Here is a 27683-nt window from a genome sequence, read left to right as displayed (position 1 = left end):
TACTAAGACAGAATCTGTGGTGAAGGACTTTCTTGGGCACCATTCCACAGAGCTCACGGGCCCGTAGCGGCTTCACGTGAGAGGCACAGGTGGCCGTGAGTCACAAAATTATCAGGCTGAGCCATGAAACTTACCGCAAACTTATCCTTGAGGAACTTGGCACTGCTCACTTTGAAGTTGACCAGGGGCAAGATGGCCTTCAACTCTCGGAGGCTGATGCTGCAAAAGAGAGAAACCCAGCTCCATCAACCTTAAGGGGTTTCAACAGTGGAGGGTTTGGCTATTCCCATCAGCTACCACCTCAGGTAGTCCTCCATGAGAAGACCCTGCCAAGAGCTGTTAACTGAGCACGAGAGACGTGGGTTCAAGGTTAAGGTGACACCTCAGTGCACAAGGCTTATCCCTACCCTCAGGGGTGGCCAGGGACATGGCCAAGTACGATGATGCAAATGTTCTAGATTGGGCTGTCCAACACAGTAGCCACTAACCACATTTGGCTATGGAGCACGTGAAATGTGGCTAATGTGACTAAGGAACTGAATTTTTTCATTTTAGTTCATTTAGATTTAAATAGCTGCATGTGGCGAGTGGCCCCAGGTTGGTCAGTGCAGCTCTAGGAACTTGCTGCTCTGAGTCGAGTCCCTGGACCAGCAGCATCAACAACAGCTGGGAATTTGTCAGAAAGGCAAGTTTTGGGTTCCAACCAGAATGTCCAGTGAAGCAAAATGTCTGCAGGGGCAGCTGTGCACACTTGTGGCTGAAGACCCCCAGGCGGTCCCAAGGTGCCAAAGCCACAAATGTTTACCCCATGAAAGCTCTCAGCCTCCCCTCTGTCACTGCCAGGCTGAAGGACGGGGAGTGCACAGGGCATATACAGATCCAGTCTATGTGCAAGGGGCCAAGGGCAAAGGGGGTAAAAAATGTACCCAGGGCCGAAACCGGTTTGGCTCAGTGGATAGTGTCGGCCTGCAGACTGAAAGGTCCCAGGTTCGATTCCGGTCAAGGGCATGTACATTGGTTGCGGGAGGCAGCTGGTCGATGTTTCTCTTTCATCGATGTTTCTAGCTCTCTATCCCTCTCCCTTCCTCTCTGTAAAAAAATCAATAAAATATATTTTTTTAATGTACCCAGGAGGCAACCTGCTACCAGCCCTTCAGGCTGCTGCCCCATCAGTGGGACTCCAGCCCCTGTGAGCCTCACACTGAGGAATGCAATTCCAGAGACCCTCATAGAGGGTGCAGAGATTTTCTCAAGGGGTGTTTTGACCAGAGAGATTTTCACCTTATGCAGACCTTAGAACCTAATTCCCAGATAAGAGACAACTAAACTCGAAAGGCTCATAAAGGGGAGGTCTCTGGAAATCTGGCCAAGATTATACTGTTAAAACCTTTAACCCACTTTCCCCAGGCCTAGAAATGTCATAATGAAAATGTCCAATACTAGAACGTTCCATGTGCCGGATGTTATGTCTAGGAATGAAAAAAGGAGGAGTTTCGTTCGTCCAGCAAACACTATTAGAGTGGAACCAGCCAGATCCCTGACCTCAAGGAGCCCCAGCCAACATGAGCAGCAACAACAAGGGGAAGACTTAAATAAAGCAGAACACTTCCACCAACAGGGGACAGAAGGGTCATGGCATGAAGGCTGAGAATCCTACAGTGACCCCAAAAGTGCTTCTCACGAGGGTCACATCCTAAGTTCACTTGGAAGACAATTCTGTGACAGTAGGAACATGAAAGGCTGGACACAAAGTAAATGACAAACAGAAGGCAACTGTTCAAGCCAAATATCAAATTCCTATTGGTTGAATTATAACATAGGCACTGACATAGTGTTTCTGAAGAGTTGCAATGAAATGTAAAAGTTCTTATAGTTTGACATGAGGTGAAAACAGTTTAATTCTTTTCTCCTTTAGTGAGGGCCAGACTTGATGAGTTATTCCCAAAGAATGGAAGGGGGACAACTTTACAAAGGAGAAATCTGGAAGATACTACCTTGGCCAGGTGACCAAAGTTGACATAACCATTGGTAAGCCATGTTGAGAATATATTCCTCTTGAGATGACATGTTGAAAGACCTTTACTTCTGTGACAGTCTTCCCAAATACCTATCACCTCAGGATATATAACTCCAGTCTAATTATGAAAAACATCAGACTAATTGATGGACATTCTACAAAATACCTGAGACATACTCCTCAAAACTGTCAAGGTCATGAAAGACAAGAAAAGATTGAACAAGTGCCACAGACCAGAGGAGGCCAAGGGGACAGAACAACTAAGTGTGGTCCTGGGTTGGATCCCAGACCAGGAAAAGGATGGTGGCGGGGGAAAATGAACTCCAAAGAAGTCTAGAGTTCAGTTAATAGTCACATATCAAAGATAGTTTCTCAGTTTTGACAACATAGCATCATAATGTATGATGTGAATATCAGGGGAAACTGGGCAAAGAGGAATATGAAAACTCTCTAAATATAAAATTATTCCAAAATTCAATAATTAATTAAAGAACAGGATATAGGCATAGGTGTAGTTATATTTTAATAAGGAAAAGTGAACAAGGAAGCAAATAAAGGAAGCTGAGGGTAGAAGACATATAAAAAAATGTAGTTGAAGTTAACAGTGTTTACCATTAAATATCAAATTTATACAAGTTTTTTCTAGTTTCCAGAATTTCTAAAATTTCTTTCTATAATGAGCAGGAGTGACTTTCATCCTTAAAAAAAATCCATATGCAGCTTGAGACCACATCAAAACACCACCAACCACCTCCACAAGAGACACACTCAATGGGCGGACTCTGCAGCACCAGAGCCCTGCTGAATGAAGTAAGTCCTGCTCTGTGGGGTGGGCCCCTGCACAGGTGACCCTCCATGGTGGTCAGTGGTCGCAGCCAGTCCTTGCAGCCAATCAGCCTGGGGGTAAATCCCTCCCATTGATGTGCCAACAACAATCAAGGGTCAACTATAATAGGAGGGGGTGCACAGCCCACACAAGGGTGGGGTATACCTAGAGTGCCTAGATTGGGTGATTGGACCCTACAGAACACCAACTGCATTAGGCCACTCTACCAAGCCTGGGAGATGTAGCAGCTCTACCTAATACATAGAAACAAACACAGAGAGGCTGCCAAAATGTAGAGATGAAGAAACATGTCCTAAAAGAAAGAACATAACAACACTCCAGAAAAAGAACTAAACAAAATGAAGACAAGCAATCTACTAAATGTGGAGTTCAAAACACTGGTTATAAGGATGTTCAATGAGCTTAGTGAGAATTCCAACAGAATAAGAAAGGACATGTAAGCCATTAAAAAAAAAGTCAGAAATGAAGGATACATTAACTAAAATGAAACGAAGAATAATTTATAGGGAATCAACAGTAGAGTAGATGAAGCTGACAATCAAATCTGAGATTTGGAATATAAGGAAGCAAAAAACCCACTCAGAACATCGAGAGAGAGAGAGAGAGAGAGAGAGAGAGAGAGAGAGAGAGAGAGAGAGAATGAGAATGAATCCAAAAAAAAATGAAGATAGCATAAGGAGCCTCTGGGACAACTTCAAGTGTACCAACATTCACATCATAAGGGTGCTGGAAGGAGAAGAGAGAAAGCAAGAAATTGAAAACCTATTTTTAAAAATAATGACAGAAAAGTTCCTTAACCTGGGGAAGGAAATAGACATACAAGCCCAAGAAGCATAGAGAGTCCCAAACAAAATGAACCCAAAGAGTTCACACCATAATTAAAATGCAAAAGAGAGAATCTTAAAAGCAGCAAGAGAAAAGCAGTTAGTTACCTACAAGGGAGCTCCCACAAGACTACCAGCTGATATCTCAACAGAAACCCAAGCAAGGCCCTACAACCAAAATTACTCTACCCAGCAAAGCTATCATTTACAACAGAAGCACATAAAGAGCTTCCCAGACAAGAAAAAAGCTAAAGGAGTTCACCACCACCAAACCAATACTACATGAAATGTTAAAAAGATTAAAAATATGAGCAATAAAATGGCAATAAATACATGGCAACATTTAATCTAAAAAGCAAAATAACTGAACCAACAGAACAGAAGCACTCACAGATACAGAGAACATTTTGATGGTTGCCAGATTAGAGAAGGGTTTGGGGGGACAGGTGAAAAAGCTGAAGGGATTAAGAAGTACAAATTGGTTGTTACAGAATAGTCATGGGATATAAAGTACAGCACAGGAAATACAGTCAATAATATTCTAATAACTATGTACGGTGTCAGATGGGTATGAGATTTATTGAGATGATCACTTAGTAAGTTATACAGATGTATAATCACTGGGGTGTACACCTGAAACTAATATAATATTGTAATTTTATTTTATGTAATTGAAAAGTAAAAATGATTTAAATTTTTGAAAAGATAAAGTACAAGAAGCATAGACACACAATAGAGCTTGAGAAAATTTAGAGAACACCTTAAACTACCAACCAATGAGTAATAGAAAGAGTGCAAAGAGCAACAAGGACCACCAGGCTGGATAAACACCCAGAAAGACATCAGGAGGACCTCATTGTCTTCTCTACATATCTAATTCCTACCCAAACTGAAATTCCCAGATCAAATTCCTCCTCAATTCTTAAAGATTTCCCAAAGCACTCGAACCCACATGTCATCACTTCCTTCTCCTGACTCTTAGAGAAATGTGTTGTCCTAAATTCATTTGGCACTGGGTTGTCCTATCTAGTAAACTTGGTTTTGCTACTGATTTTTAAAAGTCCATGTGCATTTTTAAAAAAGAAAGCAATAAATGAAAGTGTAAAAATGAAAACTAAAAGATTATGTAGTACCTAGCCCAGGGTCAGTGCTTGGAAGCTGAATAAGGATTAAAATCAGAATGTGAAATATTTAAATGGGCAAAGGACTCAAGTAGACATTTCTCCAAAGAAGATGTACAAATGGTCAAAAGCATGTGAAAAGATGCTCGACATCACTCGTCATTAAGAATATGAACATCAAAACCCAAACGAGATACTACTTCACAACCATTGGGATGGCTATCAGAAAAAAAGGAAAATAATAAGAGTAGGCAAGGAAGTCAGGGAAAAATGGAGCCCTTGTGCTGGTGGGCATGTAAAGTGGTGGTGGTTGCTATGGAAACAGTATGGCAGTTTTTAATCTGATCCAGCAATTCCACTTCTGGGTAATGCACAAAAGAATCAGAAGCAGGAACTCAAACACCCATCTTCACAGCAACAATACTCATAATAGCCAACAGAGGGAAGTAATCCAAGTGCCCACCAACAGAGGAACAAATAAACAAAGTGTGGTCTATGTAAACAGTGGGATATTATTCAGCCTTAAAAGGGGAAGAAATTCTGTCCTGGCTGGGTGGCTTGGTTGGTTTGAGCATCGTCCCATACACCAAAAGGTTTCGAGCTCGATCCCCAGTTGGGGTGTATAAGAGGCAACCAATCAGTGTTCCTCTCTCAATGTTCCTCTCTCTCCCTCTCCCTCCCCTTTTTCCTCTCTCTCTCAAATCAATAGACATATGCTCGGGTGAGGATTTAAAAAAAAAAGGAAAGAAATTTTGACATGCTACAACGCGAAGAAATCTTGAGTTGCTGAGTGAAACAAACCAGTCATAACAAAACAAAAAGTATTAGATTCCACTTATATTGAGATAACTAGAGTAATGGGATTCATCGAGACAGAAGGCAGAATAGAAGTTAGCATAGGCTGGGAGGAGGAGGAACGGGGATTTATGGTCTAATGGGGACAGAGTTTCAGTGTTACAAGATGAAGAGTTCTGGAGATGGATGGTGGTGATAGTGCACAAAGTGAATGCCCTTAATCTTACAGAAGTGTACACCTGCTCAGATGGATTCTTGCGAGTCCTTCATAGCGATCTGTCTTTCTGGCAGCTGATCCAGAACCTTAGCAGAGAGGAAGTCTGCGATAAATTTTAGGTTATGTATATTTTACCACAATAAAACAAACTAAGTAATATGTTGTAGGTCAGCGTGGGGAAAGAAAGATTTTTGCCTGAAGAAGGAAAGGCAACGTCAAGTACTGATGGGTGAGCCTCAAACCCTGGTGCCTCACCTGACCAGGTGAGGTGCTGTAGACAAGTTCCTTAACGTGCCCTGGCCTCAGTGTCCTCATAAAATGGACAGAAGGTGGTACCTGGCTCCCCTGTCTGTCAGCATTCCCTCGGGATGGAAAGTGCTCAGCACCGTGGCCGCTGCAAAGCAAGTTCTCAACAAGTGCCAGCTGCTGCCAGTTGGTCGCTAGAGATGCTGACAATGAAAGCAGGTGCCCACGCCAAGGAAAGCACCCCGAGGCTGGGCGCCCGCGCACGGCCCGCTCAGAGCCTGCCTCCTGCCCACTGAGTCTTTCCTTTGCTTCTGTGGCTCCTTTGTTTTCTTTCAGGAAACGCAATTAGCCGTGGGCGACAGGAAAGGAGGGGAAATTGGCAGAACAGAAGTCCGTGCCCTTTCATGGGCCCCTTGGTCAAAGTTCCTTTTGAGAAACTCCCTCGGGGCCTCGCAGAACCACAGGAAAGGTGGGATTTTCCACACGCTGGTGGACAGACGGCAGGGCTCTGCCACCGGGAGGGAGCTTGGGGAGAGGGAACACAGAGGAATCGAGTCCAGAAACAGGCTTCCTCTCTGCGGAAGGTTCTGGACCAGCTGATGGAAAGATGGATCTCTAAGGACTTGCAAGAAGGATCCATTCTGAGCGAGAGAACCACTTCCTGACAACAGATAAAGGAGCCTCGGACTTGGGAACAAAACCAACAACCCCGTACCACCACCGCACGAGGGGAGGAGCCTGGAGTCTCCACCTGTCACTCCTGTGCCAATCTCAACTATGAGTCACCCCTGAGCCACAGAGAAAGGAAGCACTCCAAGGAGGCCCCACCTCGGGCTGAGAGAGGCCAGTGTGTACTGAACCCTCCAACGAGGGACCCTCTGTTCCACCACTGTGACCCTGGAGCAGGACCCAGGGCGTGGGGCCAGAGTGAATGCAGAGTGAGCGGAGGAGGAGGGAAAGGCGGACGGGGGACATGGAGCGGGCTGCTGGCTGACCTGACAGTACTAAGCTTTTCAGCACTATACGGTTCCTGCTTCCACATCAGGCCGCCGGTGTGTGTAGAAAGAGCGTGGAAGGACTCTGGGTGACATAGGCCACTGGCCTGGCACAGAGGTGCCCTGGAGAGGGGAGGACATTCAAGAACAAGAGGGAGGGCGTCACTGCCTCAGGTATGACAGGGACATACCTTTTGTTTGTTGTTGTTGTTAATCCTCACCTGAGGATATTTTTTTCCATTGATTTTTAGAGAGTGGAAGGAAGGGGAAGAGCCAGAGAGAGAGAGACACATTGACGTGACTGCACAGGGATCAAGCCTGCAACCGAGACACGTGCCCTTGACCAGAATCAAACCCTGGACCCTCCAGTCTGAGGGCCGACGCTCTATCCACTGAGCCAAAGCAGATAGGGCAATTGTGACATATCCTAATGGAGGGAAGGAAAAACATTTAAAATTTGAAAGAACAACAACAAAAAAAGGGCCTGATGTGAGGCTAAACATGAGACAATGATTATAATGTGCTCATAGTGCCTAGCATGCTCAATAAATTGTAGTTTTTATCATTACGTTATCAATAAAACTGGCTCACGCCTAAGAAAAACTGGGCACGAGGGTGTTCAACCTCACCCATAAATAAAGAGATGCAAATATAAGCACTTCACCCATCAGACTAACAACAGTCAGAGTCCAGGGTACGGGCCGGAGGATGCGGGAGCTCCCCTGCACCACCTCCCTCAAAATGTCAGGCCGAACACCTGCTGCAGATCGTCCGCCTCTGGGATGTCACCCTGCTCATGTCCTCCTCGCCCAAGTTAACAAAAGATGCCTAGCCCCACAGGTTTTCAGAGCAGCATCATTCCCAAAGGACCAGGGACAACTTGTGTCCATCAAGAAGGAAGTCATTTCTCACCAGAGAGGAAATGACACTGCCTTCCCCCGAGGACAAACCATGTTTGTTCCAGACGGGTCCGGCCTAGAGCATTGTGTGCTGACAGGGAGCCACTTCAAGACGTACTGTTCAGTGAACAGGTCAAATGCACTGAAATGTATGCTATCACATTGCCGTCTCGTCTGCACAGCCCTTATAACCATCGCTGTTCGCTTGGTTTACTTCTGTATGGCCCATCTCTCCCACCACAAAGTAAGGGCAGGAGCCAGGCGATCCTGTGTCTCCCCAGGACACAGAGGTGCTCAGATGTGAAGGCCGAAATGATGAGGCCCAAAGGCTCCATGCAGAGAATTCGTCTCCGCAGATGGACTTGAATTTTCCACTGCAATGAGGCTCCGCCCCCAGAAGCTAGCACCATGTCCGGCGCATTGTAGGTTAAATGTGACCTCGTGAGGACCTTTCCCCAGCACAAAACATGACCCATCCCCAACTCCCCTTGGACATTTCAAGAAAGAATGAAAATCAGAGTGCACCATGATCTGGAGAAAACCACCAAGATGTGAACAAATGTTACCTGTTCCTTCTGGTTTGATCCACCGAATAAATCTGCTTTCTCAGCCAACTGGAAAGAGAGTTGAGACAGAGAGAGAGAAAGTTAGAAAATAGTACAAGTCTGAGTTCTATGGAGCAGGGACTAAGGACCCTGGGAAGGGTTTTCCAACTTTCTAACTTGGAAAGCAGCTTCCTCCTTGTGGTCAAAGAACCCTTACTGAGCCAAGAGGCCCCTGGAGCTCGTACAGGCTGGCGTTCTTTAACCGGTGAGTCCCTCCGATGATATCCATTAATCCCCAAAAAGCTGGTCAGAAAAGTGGTGGAAATCGGAGGGCTTTGGTTTCCTGGGGGAGGGCGTCGGGGGGGTGGGGGGGAGACAATCCCAGCCAGACATCCACAATGCTGACCAGACACTCCTGGTGGCAGGTGGAAAATTCTAGACCTTGCATCTGACTGCCCTTTGAGTCAGCTAGTGCCTTCTTGAATCCTTTAAGAAGGAAGCCCTCTGGCCCTCCCCTCAAACACAACACCAGTGCGGGTTTCTGTGTCATTTCAAAGCACTCGACACCCCAACAGGCGAAGGCCAAGGCCCCATACTGAGAGAGCCTTTTGTGGGAGACACTGGCGAGTCTACAGCCACTACGGGGCATCTACTGCACACAGGACGCTCAATGAACCTCCAAGACCAAACGTTTCATTTTCCTTCCCTTCGCCCATGTTGGCTAAAGGGAGCAGAATGGCTGAGTGAGCGAAGACAGAGATAAACAGGCGAAGCCGATACCTCTCAATGATGGTGGGTGTGGATGCGCTCATCGCTTCTTGGTGTAAAATTTTCAAGCCAGAGAGCCACTTGGTTGCATCTTCCTTCGAGTCAGCTAGTGAGGTGAACGGGAACAGAACGCTGGGTTACGCTCTGGGAAGACCGCTGCTTGGAGACCTACTGACCCTGGCTCCCCGCCTCCCCAGCCCCATACAGATGGTGGGGGTGAGAGAAGCCTGTGCCCGTTTGCAGTTTTGCAGCAGGGCACCAAGAAGGCATCTCCTTCAGACCTTCAAGGCTCTGAGACCTGCTTTTGGTCTGAGATGAGGCCGTGAGTCTATTCTGAGCCTTCCATAGGAGAGGTGACAAGTAGGCATTTTAAAAGAAGGGTTAGCTTTTAACCCTATGCTAATGAATAGGACACAGGGCCTGGAATAATTTATACCACAATCCTGTTTCCAACCACGGCCAGAGAGGAGGGTGGGAAGTAGGAGATGCTGATGTCCAGGAGGGAAGCAAAAACAAGTGGTGGTTAAGAGCTTGGCATCATCGCCAGGTCCTACTGCACCACTTCAGGGCTGTGTGACATTCAGCTGGTTACTCAACCCCTCTGTGCCTCATTTCCTCATCAGTGAAATGGAGCTCGCAATGAAAACACCTGATCTAGTTATTAAACATCTCCTAACCACCAGGTAGCTTGTCAGTCCAGACAACATCATGCCAACATTGCTGCTCTCATTCTTCCCGTGCTGATGAGGGGAAAACCAAGGCTCAGCAGGTTGAGAGACCTGTCCCAGGGCCAATAAAGGAGAAGCTGGGTGTGAATCTAAGTCTTGCCCATCTCTCTACCCAACCTTGAATTCCAGAGCCCTGGAAGAGGGACCCCGGAGTGGGACAGACTGGTATCCTGGGCTCCAAGTCTTGCTTGGTTTTTCCTGTTCCCCTACCAAGAACAGCAGCCAGGCTCTGCCTGAAGTGGGATTAAGTGGACACAGCTCTGAAGATTCAGGGTCACAATCCCCTCTCTCTCCTGCCCCATCTCTGCCACCCACCACACACCATCAATCAGACATACAATCATTATTCCCCAGACCCAGCTTGCTATTTCCCTAAACCCTTATACAGGGTGGGGCAAAAGTAGGTTTACAGTTGTTCATATGGAAAATAATATAATAATCCTACATAATAAAAGGCTAATAATGCAAATCAACCCTCACGCCCTCACAAGATGGCTGCCTACGACCAGGCCGGCAGGGGCGTTAGTGAGGGATGACCAAACGACTGAACAAGCAGGCTGTGTGGGGCGACCAGGCCGGCAAGGGGGTTAGTGAGGGATGACTGAAGAGCAGGCTGTGTGGGGTGACCAGGCCAGCAGGGGGGTTAGTGAGGGACATCTGAACAGCAGACTGTGTGGGGCAACCAAGCCGGCAGGGGGGTTAGTGAGGGACAACTGAACAAGCAGGCTATGTGGGGCAACTAGGCTGGCAGGGGGGCCATGAGGGGCGACCAGGCTGGCAGGAGAGTCAGTTAGGGGCGATCAGGCAGGCAGGCAGGTGAGCGATTAGGAGCCTGCGGTCCAGGATTGTGAGAGGGATGTCCCAGATTGGAGAGGGTGCAGGCTGGGTTGAGGGGACTCGCCCCGTGCATGAATTTCATGCACCAGGCCTCTAGTTAATAAACAATAATACAAGATTAAACTGTTTCCCATACTCACAACTGTAAAACTGCGTTTGCCCCAGCCTACATATGCAATACCCTCTCCTTTTTCTTTCCTTCCAATTGCTCCTGATGCCTCAAAACCCAGGTTAAAAGTCACCTCGCCCCTCTGCAGAGCCTTTCCTGGAAATAGACACTATACCCCGCAGCACACTGTATTATGCTGGGACTATTGCTCTTATCACAGGGGACTGTAAGCTCCTGTCCACACATCGGTCTCCCAAATACTATGAACTCCTTAAAGGCAGCAACTGTCTTACTCATCTCCAGAGCCCCCACTGACTTCTAGCACAACCCAGTTCAGAGCATAGCTCAAAGATGCCTGATGGGGAAAACTGAATGACAAATTAAATCAACAACAGCTATTTGACCCTATATGAAATGTGCCTACCGCCGCTTACCTTTCAAAGCTTCCCCCCACTTTGGTCGACTTTTAATGGTGTTAACTTTCTCTCTCATCAGCCAGGATTGTGCATACAGTTCTAAGTCAGTAAGTTCTAGTTGGCCCTGAAGGCAGCTCCAAGCTTCTGCCCTGAGTAACGCGCCTCAGCTTTCTCACAGCTCTTCTGCTGGCCTCCCAGAGGCCTCTCTGGCTTTCTGGTGGATTCACAGGGCTGACCAGAAATCTGACCTCCAGATACATATGTCTATACATGTGCCCAAATGCATGCATGCGTGTGTGCATGCATGCGTGTAGTATGCATACATGAGTATATGTGATGTTTACTTGTGTGAGACATGAGATTTCAGGATAGTTCCTTCAGATTAGATAAACTGAATAAATGGTGTAGGCCAGGCTCTGCTGAACAAATATGTAACTTGCCGTTAGCTCTCAGCGTGAGCCAGGCAGGCCCTTAACCTAATCCTTACAACATCCCATGAGGCCAGCATTACGATTCTCCCCATTTCACAGCTGAGCAAACGGCAGCGCAGGGGGGCTGAGTAGCTGCCCGAAGGCACGCAGCTAGAAAGGGGCAGGGTTAGGATTCAAAACCATGGTGCCCCCAAACACGTTAGCAGGAATGCAGGTGTGAGCATCCTGCTTCTAGGGAGTGCCCTAAGAAGGAAACTGAGGCACAGGGAGGCAGAAAAGCACCCGGACATGCACCCACTTGCTAAGCTGAGTGTGCTGAGGACGAACTGGGTGCCATACAGGATGGTGAAGCAGCAGTCTTCCTTCTGGCGGACTGCCTTCGCACGCTCAAAGTCCTTGGAGCTCTTCCCGGGGCGGATTTCCTTGATCTCCATGATATCCACTAAAAGAAAATGAACATGAACCAATTAGAAGCCGGAGTTCACCCCCCCCCCCGCCCCCCCGCGAGGATGCAGCCACAGGCCTGCATCTCAGAAACGTGGCCCAGCTCCTTCATTCCCCAGCCCCTCAGCCCTGCCCCAACTGCAGGATTATGTGCAAATAAATAAAATGCTTATTGTTTTAAGCCACTAAATATTGGAATCGTTCTACAGCAACAGATAACAGAGACAAAGAGGAATTCCACCTTGACCCAAGGAGACCCCCTTCCCTGCCATGGGATAACTGCTTTGACTGGTCCCTTCCTCCCCTTTTTTCTGTCAAAAAGCACCTTTTCCTGGGAAGGACCCTTTCCTCATGCTTCAGGTGAAGCTGACCCACCCCTCTTGACCTCCCACCACAACAAGTCAAAGACAGGTCCAAGGGTCCTGGAAATAACCAAAGTGCCCATCCCCGGCACAGTGACTGGCTCAGGGACGAGCACATGGCCCAAGCGAGGCCCGTCAGAATCCTCCTGGGACTTATTTGGCCAGAGCTATTCATAAAATTTGTCCCGCTGCTGCCAGCTGATAGAACATGAGGCTGGGGGAACAGAGATGGTGTGGAAAGAAAAGATTGAGCCCTGATGCGCTATTTGAAGCCCTGGGTCCCTTGCAACCGTAAGAGTCCTGGTACATACATCTCAGTGCTTGCACTGAACAAAGACACAGGAAAGAGAGGTATTCCTGGAGACAAGTGGGGAGGGGAGGAGATCTCAGCTTTGATGCAGGATCAAGGAAGAAGGCAGATGAAGTCTAGAAGGTGAACGTAGCATCAGGGTTGGGATAGCAGGGAAGGTGCATGGCCATTCGCAGGCAGCAACAGGAGTGTGGGTGCAGAGAATGAAATCATAGACGAGAGGGTGGAATGAACTACTAAGTTTTCTGCTTTCTTACAGGATCTAGCTGGATTGAAAACACCAGCTAGATCCTGAAAGAGGGGACCAGAGTCATGAAGTAACGTGGAAATAATTTAAATAAACAACATTTGTTCTGCATCCTATGAGTAGTGGCAGCCAATTTTATCACATGTATTTTATCACAGATCAATACATGTGATAAAATTCCGTAGCACTATACACCGACACAGAAACCAAATAAAACACGATTGCATGTAAAAATGGTGAAAACCAACTAAGGTCTGTAGTATATTTCATAATATTGTCAATTTCCTGGGTTTTTAACTATAGTTATAAAAGACGTTACCAACAGGGGAAGCTGGATGAACGGTACGCAGAAACTGTACTAGTTTTTCAATGCCCGCAGGAATCTAAAATGGTTTCAAAATAAAAAGTTTTGAAAACCACTGATCAACTACAGGTGGCCCTATCCCTGGAAGGGGCAATGGTGTCTATAAACCTGGGGCAGGTAGAGGGGTGGAGGGTCCGATCCCCCTTCTTCACCCAACCCTGAAACCTGGGAGTCTTATCTCTTCTCTTCTTCTTTAGTCCACAAAACAAACAACAAGACACAGATCCTTTGTGTGTTCTGAAATCCATAACCTTCTAGAAGGAAATGCGCACTGCTGATGTAACTGCTTTGGCAATAACCTAAAAATATGAAAGGTATTCACATTTATTCGCAGAAATTACTCACCCACCCAGCTGACTGCTAATCAAGAGTCTAGTGGCTTCAAGCAAATTTTTTTTTTTCCTATCTAATCTAACAATGATTACCTAACCAGTGTCTTTCCCCATAATATATCTCTAAGAGGGAATCTTTGAATTAGCCTACTGTGAGTTTTTTTTTTTCTTTGCAGCAATTGTTATAATAAAAATTTGAGCCGTGACCAGTGTGGCTCAGTTGGTTGGGCATCATTCTGTGCAGAAGGTTGCCGGTTCGATTCCCGGTCAGGGCGCATGCCCAGGTTGTGCGCTTGATCCCTGGTTGGGGGTGTACAGGAGGAGGCTGATCGATGTTCCCCTCTCACATTGATGCTTCTCTCTATATGTCCTTTTCCTTTCCTCTCTATATAAAAATATTTTTTTAAAAAAAAGCAGGAGAATTTATTAAGACCTTCCCTGACTACTCTTTAAAAATATTTGACAGATGTGACTAAAAAAATTTTTTTCAGATAATGTAACATTATTGTCCTCAGGCAATTACCACGTCTTATCAATTCTACTTTCTAAATTGCTCTTGAATTTGTCAACTTCTATCCATTTGCAAGGCTAGCACACTGTTATATCTTGCTTGGTCTACTGAAGTAGCCAGAAGTTACTCCCAGAACCATTTTTATGAAATGCTCATGCCACTCCTGGGCTTCAAACCCTCAGTGCTGTTAGGACTAAGAACCAAGGCCCAGGGTGGGCCCCTGCATGCCCTCCCCTTCTATGCTCCTGCCACCGTGGCTCAATCTCAGAACCCCCAGTGGGTCTCACCATAGACATCAGCACATGCTGCTGGTTCTGCTAGGAAAGCTCTTAGCCTGGTTAGCTCCGAATTCTCCCTTCCAGGCTCAGCCCACGCACCACCAAACTCACAGAAAGCCCACAGGCCAAGCCCCTGTCCCCCACTCCAGGACCAGAGGCAAGTGCTTACTAGTGTGAACGATGGATTCAGTGCCTTTCCCTAGATGGTGCTCCTTCCCTCACCGTGTATCCCTACCTCAAGCAGAGATGGTGGGATCCAGTGCAGCCTAATAAGTAGTTGTTGAAAGGGGAAAGGGACAGAGGGAGATGGGGACATCGACAGGGACAGCACTAGAAATGGGGCGAGGGAGAGGGAGACATAGATAGACACACACACAAATATGAACAAACACAATCGGAGACACCCACAACAGGGCAAAAGAGGGACAGACACCAGACACGAACAGAGGACAAGCCACTCAGACAAGGAGAGAGATGCAAACACACAAAGACAGATAAAAAGCAACGTGTGGGACAGAAAGACAATGAAAGAAAGACAAGCAGCCACCTAATGATGCAAAAGGCCCTGATCAGCCATACACTGCCTTTCACTTCAGCAAATGCAAGCATCCTGTGGAGGCCAGCCCTGTCCCCGGTGAGGGCTGCAGGCATCCACCTTCCTCCGCCAGGACTGGTCTCCTCCATCGTGTCATCCTGACCCTTTCCCGCTCTCCCCTCCCCCGATTCGTACTGGCTTATTCATCATGCTTCTGAAAAGACTATGCTTCCTCCATGGAATTGCTTTTGCTCCTTTGTAAGCGGTCAGTTGACTATATTTGGGCGGGTCTATTTCTATGCTCTCTATTCTGTCCCATTTCTATTTGCTTATTCTTTCGCTGATACCACCCTGTCTTGGTAACTAAGGCTTTACAGTAAGCCTCGCAGTAGGGTGGCATCCGCCCTCTGGCTTTGTTCTTCACTATTGTGCTGGCTATTTGTGGGCCTTTGGCCTCTCCACATAAACTTTAGGGTCCGTTTATCAATACCCACACAATAGTTTACTGGAATTTTTATTGAGATTGTGTTGAATCTGTAGATCAAGTTGGGAAGAACTGACATATTGAATACTCCTGTTCATGAACATGAACGAGCTATTCATCATGCGTTTAACCATCAGCCAGACATTCTGCTGACTGTACCTGGTCCAGGTCCTGAAGGAAGTCTTACAGACACATCAGTCTCATCCTGGGTAAAAATAAAGGCAATAACAATCATGTAAAACTCTTACAGTGATATTGCTTTCTGAGTGAGGCAGGGATTCTCGTTCAGGTGTTTACTGGGGAGGGAGGAATGCTCACAGGAGAAGGAGTGTAGGGAGCAGGATGGGGAGGAAGAAAGCTAAATTAGGCTGCGGTCCTCAGCCTGCTGGCACGGGGCTCTGGACCATGGATCGCCCCGGGGAAGTGAGTTCCCTGCCTTCAGCAGCCGGGCGGGGCGTACCGGCCTGCTAACGTGATCCGGGAGGGCCAAGACAGCACCTCTGCGCTGACTTCTCAATCCTCACAACACTGTGGCGCAGGTACACCGGCTCTCCCTGGCTTATAAATGAGGAAACTGTGGCATGGGGTCCCCCCGGCCAGGGTCACCAGCTGGCAAGTGGAAGAACCAGGATTTGAACCCTTATATTGCTTCTTGTGGTCAAGCAAGTGACTACGAGAAGCAACATTAGGATACGCAGCCCTCGTCCCACTGTGCTCCAACAGGAAGTCCCACCGCACACATGCACGCATGCACACACAGGCTGCCTCCTGCCCACATCAGATCTCATTTACTTGACTTCTCCCCAATACTGCTTCTCTGTATTCCTCTCCACCGCTCTGAATTGACCGGCCTGCTATTTTATATCTGTGCTATAAGGTTCCTTACTAGCACCGTTTATATTTATAGGTTTGTTTGTTCACCCCCAGGAGAACAGCGATTGTGTCTGTCCCTTTACAACCAGAGCCTTACAGCCGCCTACATCAGAGCCTGGCTCAGAGCTGATCTCAGACCTCTGTGCAACGAATGAATTAGGTTTCTCAGGTGTCTTGGTTTGGCTTCCCCCAGAAACAGACCCTGAGACAAGGACTTGAGCACAAGCCATTAATTTGGGAGGTGATCCCAGAAAACAGCAGTGGAGGAGCAAGCTGGCACCCACGGGGCACTCTGACAGTCCTGAGAGTTCACCTCACTGAGAAGCGAGGGAGCTGGGGTCCTTACCCTGCATCCCCTGTCTGCTGTAGGCTGAGGGCTGCGTCTGGGGCCTTAACTCCCCAGGCCTCAGGCAGAGGGCTGCCGTGTTCACACCACGCTGCCCTCAGCTTGCGGAAGAGAATGCTACAGCAATCGGGGTCAGCCCTCGGCAGCCTCTGCTAGGTCAGACGATCCATTTCTGTGCCATCCCACTGGACGCAGGGATCATTATGTCTGAGGGGGCAATGGCCCACTGTCTCTCTAGTTTAGGCAAAAGAGTGATGAATGTGGACAAATACCAGTTACTGAAGAGATCAGCTTTCCTGGGCTCCCCCAGCAGAGCCACTAGAGGGAGACGGACAAGATGTGACTGCCCCCGTATATTCCATAGTCCCAAAGGTGGGTCTGGAATTAGATATCAGTGTGTTCGTTCTCTCTCTCTCTCTCTCTCTCTCTCTCTCTCTCTCTCTCTCTCTCTTAGTATAATGTCTTTATTAAGATACTAGAGGCCTGATGCACGAAATTCGTTCAAGAGTAGGCCTTCCTTCCCCTGCTGCCGGCACCAGCTTCCCTCATGCACCTGGGACCCAGGCTTCCCTCCCAGCCTCAGCTTCATCTGGCCGGTCGTCTGGAAGGACGTCTGGTCTAATTAGCATATTACCCTTTTATCATCATAGATAATTCACATACTATACAACTCATCCACTTAAAATGTACAGTTCAGTAGCTTTCAGTACATTCACATATACCACCAAAGTCAATTTAAGAACATTTTCATCAGCACAGAGAAATCCAACCCTTTCGCTGTCACTCCCCACCTTCCCCTCATCCCCACACCAGCCCCTGTATAAAACTGTCTCTATAGCTTTGCCTAGTCTGGACATTTCATATAAGTGGAATCCTGTAACATGTGGTCTTTTGTGCTTGGCTTCTCTCACTCGGCATAATGTCCTCAAGGCTCATCCATGCTCTAACCTGTGTCAGGGCTTCACTGCTTTCTGTGGAGGAATAATGTTCCATTGTCCAATCACCCACTGATGGACACTGGGGTTGTTGCCACCGTGTGGCTATAAACATTCACGTGCAAGCTTCTGTTTGAACACCTGCTTTCAATTCACCTGCTTTCAGTATCTCCACAGTGAAAAGCAACCCTCCACTGACTACACCCCACCCTCAGGGCTGCAGGGGAAATGGTGAGGTTCCCAGCCATCAACCTGAGCAGGGGAGGGCACGCATGGGTAGGTGTAAAGTCTGAGCACGAGCCTGGGGCTGGGGCTCCATGAGAAGACAGAGATGGAGCCCCCACCAAGTCCTTCACAGCTGTCACTACCACTTCCCAGGCCTTCTGGGTGGGCAGGGGCCAGCTATGGGCACCAGAGACTGCCCACCGTTTGGCCACCCCCTTGATTGACAGGAGCCTCAAGAAGGCAGGAAGCAAATCCCTCACCAGTGGGGATGGTTTTCTATGGTCATCAGCAGTCCGAGGGGCCTGCTGAGCACTTTTGTTGACGTGCCCTGCACTTGATCTTGCACCGTTCAAGGGCACCCATGGGTGTGGAGCAGGGAGGCAGGGAAGGCCTTTTGCACTCACCTAAGTTAATCCCAAACCTCCTTTCTGACCAGCGCTGGGGTTGCAAACTCACATATTCCCAGAGGCTTTCTAAGTCATAAGGAGCTTGTGGCTGGTGGTTAGTGGATGGACTCAGGAACCAGCCCACCTGGGTTCAAGTCCAAGGCGGCTTCAGGCAGGAGCTTCACCTCTCCGTGACTCCAGGTGACCAACAGAAGCACTAAGCGCTCTGAGGATTAAATGAGTATGTGTCTGTCTGTGTGTGCACGTGTGTGTGTTAAAATAGTGCCTGATTTTAACTAATAAAGGTGTACTAACTTCTAAACTCTTGTTAGCTATTATTTTTAAGATTCATGCAATTGAACAAAGAAGCTCACGTAAGGCATGAGAAAAACCGTCCCTCAATTTATCTGTTGTGGGAATTGAAGAGGCAAATCCATATGTACTGCTGCGGAAAAAAAAAAAACTCCACAACGGCATACGTAAAATAGGATCTGGATGTATGTGCCTGTGTCTAGTGTTTGTTTAACCACATGTATGCATATATGTGTGCATGCAAATATCATACACAGGTGTCCATTGTTTCTCAAATTCTATCTGAATATCCACTATAACCTCCAAACATCGTCGACCCAAAATGCACCTGTGCTGAGACCACACCTACAGGCACCCATGAAAACACTGGTGTGTATCAGCTGCAACCGGCGCTGCAGGTCCAGTGCTTTCATGTTGAAAGTCATCATGCATCCAACCCAGGGTCCCGCCCGCTTAGTGCGTCCTTCTTGAGCCCTAGCATTGGCTTCCAACAAGCAAATGACCAGAGTCCCAGTTAGACGACATCTTTAGCGTTTTTAACAGACTATTTCATTGTCATGTCTATTAAGTTACAAAGTAGAGGGCAGAATAAGAAAAAACAAATTTCAGAACCAATCCCATATAGTAGCCTATGTAATTTTCACAAACATGCCCAGTGACAGTGCATGAAAGTGACAAATGATTAGGTATTTGTTGCTGTCAATGCAGAAGTATTTGATGTGCTGGTTTCTAGATGTTTAAAGGTGTTAAGCAACACGGGGGAAATCTGATCCGTGGGTTAATACACTACATTTGTATCCATGTAATAGGACGTAATATACTGCTGTGCTGTCCAAAAACGATGCTCTCCATCATGTGTTCAGGAATGCAGTGGGCTCAGCTAAGAAGGGATGCCTGTGTTTGTACATGTGCATGTGTGTCTAAAAGTGTGAGAAAAGGTTAAAAAAAAATTACCACCGATTTGCTGATAGGAGTTCCAGTGGGAAGGGTGATGAGCAAAATGGCCGGCATGCGGGTCTTGGCCTGCACTGCTTGGAATTTTTGCCACAAGGGCACACACAGTCATTCAGATGACTGACTTTATTCTCAAAGTAGGCTGTGGCGGCCAGAGCTCAGACCCTGCACGCTGGTGCGGTGGGGCTCAGCAGCCGTGCTTCCTGCTTGAAGAAGTAAGATAACAGCCACAGCAGCAAGACCTCATCTTTGCACAACCCTCCCCCCTTCCCGGCATCACCTGGTCTTCCCCAGGTCCCAGGATCTCCCGCTGCCCTCCCCACCAGTCACCTGCAGGCGCAGAGTTGGGTTTTCGGCCCCCTCGCTGCCTAACTCTACCACCCCCTTTGCTGACTGTCCACCTGACCCTGTTCTTCAAACTCCTGTTTCCTCTCTCCTCCCACTGTTGATTCTGGGCCCCTCTCAGGCTGCCCCCCACCACCACGCCTAGACTTCCTCCTACCTTCACACCAGGCACGTGGCCTTTTCCCCAATTCCCATACTCAGCCTCAAGGGGCACCATCTGCCAACAAGCTTAAGGCATCTTCAAGGAAGCTCCAGAAGGATTCAAGGGGCGAAGAGACAGCCAAGGCTTGGCTTGCGTTCCTCCCACATGTCGCCCACCCTCCTCTCCTACTTTCTGTCATTCGATCAGCCAGGTGGTGACTGAGATCACGCTGAGAGCGAGCGGGGATGAAGCAGACAGACCCAGTCCCCACCCCCGGAAGCTCAAAGCCTGGAAGGGAGGACAGATGCTGTCCAAACCGGCACCTGAACACATCAACCTACATCTCAGAGGAGCGAGACACCATCAACACTGGGACTTCTCCCCAGCCGCGGCGAGAAAGGATTCTCTGAGGGCAAGCGTCTTGGCTGCGTTCTGAGGGCTGGCGTGAAGCTGGTGACGGGACAGGAGGGAGCCCTGGGGAGCAGAGACCTTCAGATCCCTGCTCGGCTCCACAATGGCAGGTGGGGGCTTAGGCAAGTCACCTCTGCTCCTTCCTCACCTGCACACGCGGTGATAACAATACCTCCTTCACTGAGCTGTTCTGCAACCAAGATGCAGTTACAAGCACTAAAAGCGCTGTGGCCCCAGGAGGTCTCAGGCAAGCTGAGTATAGCTATTGGGATGAATGTTCTTTCGTCCCCTTTCTATGACACCTTCACCACGGCGGGTGGTTTCGCTCTGTCTCAGCGCCGTGTCTCAGTGAAGGACCCTGCTCGAAAAACCAAGGGGAGTGGGTTATTTCAAATACATAGCGACATCTGACCTTGAAGCCAGATTTTTAAAAAAGTGTGATTCGCTGCAGCACACGTCGTTAGAGAAGGTCTAACGTGGGAGAGTAGAAATAGCCCAACTTTACAAGAATCTAGCAGCCATGCGCTTCAAGTCGAACTCTACCTACCCGAACTATGAGACTTGAGACTTTACTCTGGCTCTGCCTCTTTCTCATCTGTAAAATGGGGAAATAGTATCTACCCCACAGGTAGATATACCTAAAAGAACTTGGTAAGATGTAAACTGTCCTGTGAGTCTTAAATATTAAAATCATTTTCAAACCTAGAAATGGGGGGAGGAGGGGACTGCCCTCATCTTTGTTAAAAAATAATGAACAATTGCTGAGACTGTGTTGACAGCCAGTGGAGAACACGCCAGCCTCACGCTTCCCCCTGGAGAGACTCAATAACAACACTCAAATAATTAGCTAGCTGTTGCTGTGATGCTGTGTCTTCACCCAGAAATGTTTGCTGGACCGTCTGGTGTGGGTTTAAAGTAATCCTGGAGAAACTGACCAACCTTCTCTTTCCTCTGGGGACTCCCTCTCCCCAGGGGAGCAGGGAATTCACTCCAACAGGAAAGTCTGCAAGAAGGAACTGGGCATGCCCAGCTCAGCCTTCTTGTCCAGATCTGGTTCAATCTATGCCCCTGGAACCACAGGCTCTGCCCTACTCCCTGCGGCAGCTGCTTCTAAGATGCCCCTGGGCATCCCACGGTCCCAGTGACAGAGTGAGCAAGCCAGGGATCAGGGGCCACGGACTCTCCAGGCAGCTCAAACACAGAGCAGACCTCCTCAGAGCCGTTCACCAGTTACCTGTGTCTCGGTTCTCTACTGTTTCCACACTCGGGAAGAGGAGAGAAACGGGAGCTTTAGGACCTGGCCAGTTAAAACCCAAACACGGACCATCAGATAACCCTTCACATGTTCATTGTCATAGTGTCACTCAATTCTGATGTCTACTCCCTCCTGCTGAAATCAAAATGAGAATAATTTCAGGCACTGACATGGAGATGACTTTAAATGGCACACACATTGTGTTATGTCTTGTGATGTATCTTAATGTGACCTGGAAAAATACTCATCTAGCACCTCTAAATGGTGAGATCAAAATTTCTTCTTTATAAATTTAAGTTAAAAAGAGTAAGTCAATTTTAAGACATGTATTAGGTATAAAACAGATGGAATGCAGAAAAGACAAAATCGTTAATGCATGGAAGGACTTACACTTTATACAAAGCCTCTTAAAATGTTAATTTGTTTTGCTGTAAGCCAGTTCTGTATAGCAAAACTACACAGGAGAGCCTCACTATATAAAACCAAAATACAGATTTCCCTTTCCCCGCAGACTGACCAGTTTTTACTTTTTTTTTTTTTTGAGCCATATACTTTTGCTTCTGACACTATTTCTCACATTTCAATCATTTGATTATCAACTTTATAAAGCTTGTCATATCTGCATAGTGCTGGCACTGTTTGTCTAATATTTGTCTTTAAGTCAACTCACCCTTTTCACTTGAAGAGCTATATTTTAAGAATAAGTTCATGCCTTTGGTTAAAAAAAAAATTCACCCATCTATAATAATAAAAGCGTGATATGCTAATTAGACTGGACAACCTTCCAGACCAAGCTGGGGCTATGGGGCTGTGAGGGAAGCCCGGGTCCCTGGTGCCAGAGGGAAGTTGGTGCTGGCAGCCAGGGGAAGGAAGGCCTACTCTTGCAGGAATTTTGTGCATCAGGCCTCTAGTCCTATATAATAGGGATTGTAAACTAAAGTCAGTGGAAACTGAACAATTGACTAAATTCCGCCTAGAAACTGTGGATGCCTAAGGTACAGCCCTCAGCATAGTTCTGAGCTATAAAGGGAGAGAAGCAGTTGTTAGAGGGAGTGAGGCCCAGTGAGCCACAGAAGGACTCACAGAAAGAGACAGAAGTCAGAGCACTGGCTGCCTCGGGGCGCAGTCAGATTCAGAGCTTGGGGATGGTCTAGATCCAACCTGGAAAGGGTGGGGGTCTTGTGTAAATTTGAGACTACACTCACCATTTGTGCGTCTTACCATATGTATGTTATATCTTATTAAAGAAAACGTTTGTCTTTCAGAAAGAGACATTCAAATGTTAGAAATGGAGTTGAGTGTGGCTATTAGGAGGGAACCTGAGGGGTCCTTGTGGGGATGGAACTGTTCTGAATATTGACTGTGGTTGTGGGTGCAGGAACCTACACGTGACAAAATGATATAGAACTAATCACACACACACACACACACACAGGTAAAACTAGGGAAACTGAGTAAAGCTGGCAATGGATTGAGTCAATGTCAATATCCTGGCTGTGATATTGCACTATAGTTCTGAAAGGGAAATTGGGTCAACTATACATGGATCTCTCTTTATGTGAATTTACAATTATCTCAAACTTTCAATTAAAAAATAAAGAGTATCAAAAAAGTAAAAAAAAAAAAATGCTTATCCCAAACACATGTTCTCCTTGACATGATCAGAAAGACTATAAAGGACTCTTGAGGGAATTGTTTCCCTACCACTGACTTGCGTTCCCTGGGCGCTGCATGGAAATCATGCTTTGCCATGGCACCCGGGGCACAGTCCCCCCTGGGGGACACTGGAGAGAGCATTCCTCACTCCCACCCCGTAGGCCACCGCGCCATCCTAGAAGCCAGCTCCGTGCTCTGCTTTCCGCCACAATCCATACTATTTCTAGCCAGACCAGAAATAGATGCTCGTGCTGCCTTCTGATAAGGCAGTCATTGAAACCCAGAGGAAGTGGCATTGCTGGGCCTGGCGTGGGGGCCCACCCATTCGCAAAGGACAAAGACAACCGAGAACCCAGTTTCTATGGAAGTCTGCAAGGAATCCGAGTGTTCTCAGCCCCCACAGAAGAGCAAACACAAACCCCCCTTTCAACAACAGCCTCTCATTTCATCACACCCTTCCTGACCGCAGTCCAGCCAGCAGCACTGCCCAGAAACATACACTCATTCTTTGAGTCTGAGGGTTTGCCCTTTGTTTTTTACAGGGAAAGAAAGGTTCTGAGAACATCGACAATTATCTCAACTTTGACCACCTGGGGTAAAGAAAATTCTAGAAGTTGACTGATGTTGAATCCTCCCATGGAAAATGCTGGTCCTCATCCTCCTGCCTGGGACCTTTTGGCTTCAGAGGAAACCAACGAGGAGAAAGAGAAGGGGAACCATGTTTACAGAAACACCTAGCACAGCCAGGCAGCAAACAAGAGATTCTGATACAGGTGTGCTCATCTGCGGCCGAGATGGCCATCTGCATTTCCCAGAGAGGGAGAATGAGGCAGAGATTCAAGGACTTGTCCCAGGCCACACTGGTCCAGCCAGGATTCGAACCCCAGTGGTCTAGTTCCGAAGCCTGCACTCTTAACCACTGCGCAGGGAAAGATGCATCCTCTCCAAGGAATACTGCCTCCCCTCAGACCTCGCCCTGGCCTGGTCAGTCTTGCTGGATCCTTCCACTCAGGAGCGTCCTCGGAAGGATCCTGGCCCAGAAGCCCCTGTGGGCAGTGGCAGCTCTGAGAGTGTGTGGTCTACTGACCACTAGCCAAGTGCCTAGTGTCCATCATCTCAGTGGTGCCTCCCTGCCACCCTGTTATCAACACCCCCATTTTGTAAGAGAGGAAACTGAGGCTCCAGCAGGTTAGGTGAGCTGGGGTCAGAGCCCTACTGGGCCAGCTCCAGAGACAGGGCTCTCCAATGCCACCCACACCAGCTTCTACGGAGACTGACCTGCCAATTCTGCCAGCAGAAAACGCAACGCTGCCAAGGTCAAGCCCAAGGGCAAAGACACCTGATTTGGACAGAGAACAGACCAGGCCCTCCTTGTGGAATATTTATGAGGTGTCAGAGCTGACTTCACCGCCTCCTGGGTCCTCCCTCCAACCGTAGGAACAAACCCCCATTTTCCAGAGACGGCTCAGGAAAGTGAAGTCATCCCCTCGGGGCCACCTGGCTGAGCCGCGATGCCAAACACAACATGGCAGTGACGGGGGGGTGTCTCACGGAGCCCTGCGGACAGGCGAGCCCAGCCCTTCCCTCCCCATTGCCAATTTCCAGCCGGCTGCTCCCACAGCGGCCCCTCAGAAAACCCTGGGGCGGACAGGATAGACTCTGGCTAACGGTGCATACTTTCTACGAAGCCAAGTGTCCATGGGCGGGGACAGATGCCAAAAGTATTCAGGGCTCCCACTGCCGATGCCGGTGATTAGATAAAGCAGGCAGAAATGCCTTCATTTGTCAGTGGTCAGAACAGGCCCAGGCTTCCAGACACCTCCCGGGGCAGCAGGGACTGGGCCACACTGGCCGGACACTGCAGCTGACCGACGGAGCCATGAGCAAGCGACAGGGCTCAGAGAGAACAGCCTACACGAGAAGGGTCTGGTTCCAGAAGCCCTGTCAGAGCCTGGTGAGCCCACCACACGCCTGGTCCTGTCCCGCACCGCCCCCCCCCCCCCCCCACCCGTCCCGCCTGGTCAAGAAAGCTCTGCATCAAGAGGTAATGCCCTCATTCTCAAAGGGGCGATTTCATCCTGGGCTTTCACGGGGTCCTTCAACCCCAAAGGCGGTGCCCTCACACTGCAAGTTTCCCCTGCAGGGAGGGAGGCCAAGGGCAGGAAAGAGCATTCACCTCAGCTCCAGGCCCGGCTCAAACGCCCCGGTCAGGGAGGGCTTCCCTTCCTCTTCTCGACTTCCCCTTCCTGGCTCCCATCGCACTGACGGTGATTACTCATGCCCCAGCGTTAGCGCTGCGGCCCAGCACCGGCGAGCTGGGCGCACCAGGAGCCTTCAAACAGTTCCTGCTGGGCACGCCCGGCCCTCTGGCACCCGACCACCCTCCCATTCTGGCACTCGCCCTGCTCCCTTACAGCGACTGGGGCACCCACAGTCCCCCACCACCAGACAAGGCCGGCCGGCCGGCCTCTGTCTCACGCCCCAGCTTTGTAGGAACGGGGCCTGGCCCTCACTATGCTCTCAGTCAGCTCCATCTCAGACTGTTCACCGAAGTTTAACTAAAATGGCAAATTCTTCTAAAAAAAAAAAAAAAAGGAAAAGAAGAGCAAGCATTAGGAGATATTCATTCCTTTTCCGCCTGTTGCTTAACCTGAGGATAACTCCTATAAATTGGCTACTGTGTGGAGGAGAGGCCAGGAGAGGGATGCTGACAAGGTCTACCACCGCCACGATTGTGATGGCTAATGTCCCCCACGTAGTCACAAGGACAGGCGCTGCAGAAGGCTTGACATGCATTTCCTCATTTGGGTTTTATGAGAGCTCCACGATATTCTTCTTCTTACTCCCATTTAACAGAGGAGACGTCTGAAGGTGAACGACTATAAAGCCCACAGCTGGTGACTGTCTCCAAGCTCCCAAGCCCAGGGGTGATGGGTTCCAATGATGCAGGGCCTGCGGAGGTCAGTCCCTCCGCTGGGGGCAGAGAAGGGCCCGCTGCCCCTGCTTTGCCTTTGCAAATGAGTCTTCACTGTGGTTAGCAAGCCAGCCCTTCATTTCCCCACCAGGCTCAGAGTTTTGCAAACTAGGGGTGGGGGGTGGCAGTTCCTGTTACAGCCCGCTAGAAGGTGAGAATCTTCCTTCCCTCTCAGAGAAGGCAGAATTGGGGCAAGAGGGTCCCTCCAGGGGGCTGGTGCAGGCAGGTCCCTCCCAAGCACCCCTTGCACAAGATCTGAGTCTGGCCAGAACACTTGTCTGGCTCCATAGTCTGGAACCAAAACCACAAGCTGCCTGCTCCTTTCCCAGCATTTGCCAGGGACCCAGCTGGGCTCCCAACTGGACCTCGGGCCCAACAGGGGTCCACAGCCCAGCCCCACTGGTGTGGCCACCCCTGGCCCCCTGGCTCCCATTTCCCCAGTCAGATGGAGACACAACCAAGGAGCTTAGCAAAATGCATGACCCAGAGCTTGTGCTAAGTGCTGCTACCACCTTCCATAGATCATCACAGTAATGGCAATGCCCATCCACTCATTCCGTCAACAGAATTGCTGAGGGCCCTGTGCCTGGTACATTTGGGGAAGCTGGGGACATGCAGTGAACCAAATAGACCAAATCCTGCCCCACAGGAATTAAGGGGGGTTAGACTGATAAACAAATCAATAGATGTTCCCTCTGGTAGTGGAAGTGCTGTAAGAATTAAACCAAAGCAGAGTGAGGCATGGGGGCGACAGGGCAGGGGGAGGAGCTCTGGGAGCAGGTGTGACCTGGGAAGCCTCCCGGAGGAGGTGCCCGCGAAGCTGAGCTGGACACAACGTATGTGCTCCCTGGAGCTTACATGGCCCCTGATGCCTGCCTGCCCGCCTTGCCTCTCCTGCCTACACACTCTGATCACACCGGCTCTGCATCCATACATCCAGTCATTCCACCTGTCTCTGCACCTGCCTGAAGTCCATCCCTTCACCTTTCTCATCCCTCCCCATTGTCACCCACTGTGTTACCAGCTCCCTAAAGGGTCCTCTGGAGTCGGCTGCAGCCCTTAGCGGGTGGTGTTGCCTTTAGGTATTAAGTTGTCTCCCTGCTCCACAAAAACAGGGACTCAGACAAGAGGCAAATCGATGGCGAGTGATTTGGCAACTCAGGCAAGAGGCAAATCGATGGCGAGCGATTTGGCAATCGCCAAGTAC

The 27683-nt window shown here is 48.7% G+C and overlaps 1 protein-coding gene across 1 annotated transcript in view; it reads right to left on the bottom strand.

The window, feature by feature from the left end:
* PLCG2 (phospholipase C gamma 2) overlaps nt 1-27683 on the bottom strand; it is a 137176-nt gene that overhangs the window by 72515 nt on the left and 36978 nt on the right. Inside the window, exons 3-6 of the mRNA XM_079799730.1 lie at nt 12094-12237; nt 9287-9380; nt 8528-8575; nt 135-219 (exon numbers count right to left, since the gene is read on the bottom strand). Coding sequence (XP_079655856.1) covers nt 135-219; nt 8528-8575; nt 9287-9380; nt 12094-12237 — 371 coding nt within the window. The remainder of the gene's footprint in view (nt 1-134; nt 220-8527; nt 8576-9286; nt 9381-12093; nt 12238-27683) is intronic.

This window comes from Cnephaeus nilssonii (assembly GCF_951640355.1).
Source record: "Cnephaeus nilssonii genome assembly, chromosome: 20".
Lineage (NCBI taxonomy): Eukaryota > Metazoa > Chordata > Mammalia > Chiroptera > Vespertilionidae > Cnephaeus > Cnephaeus nilssonii.
This window is presented reverse-complemented; position numbering and strand designations above follow the sequence as displayed.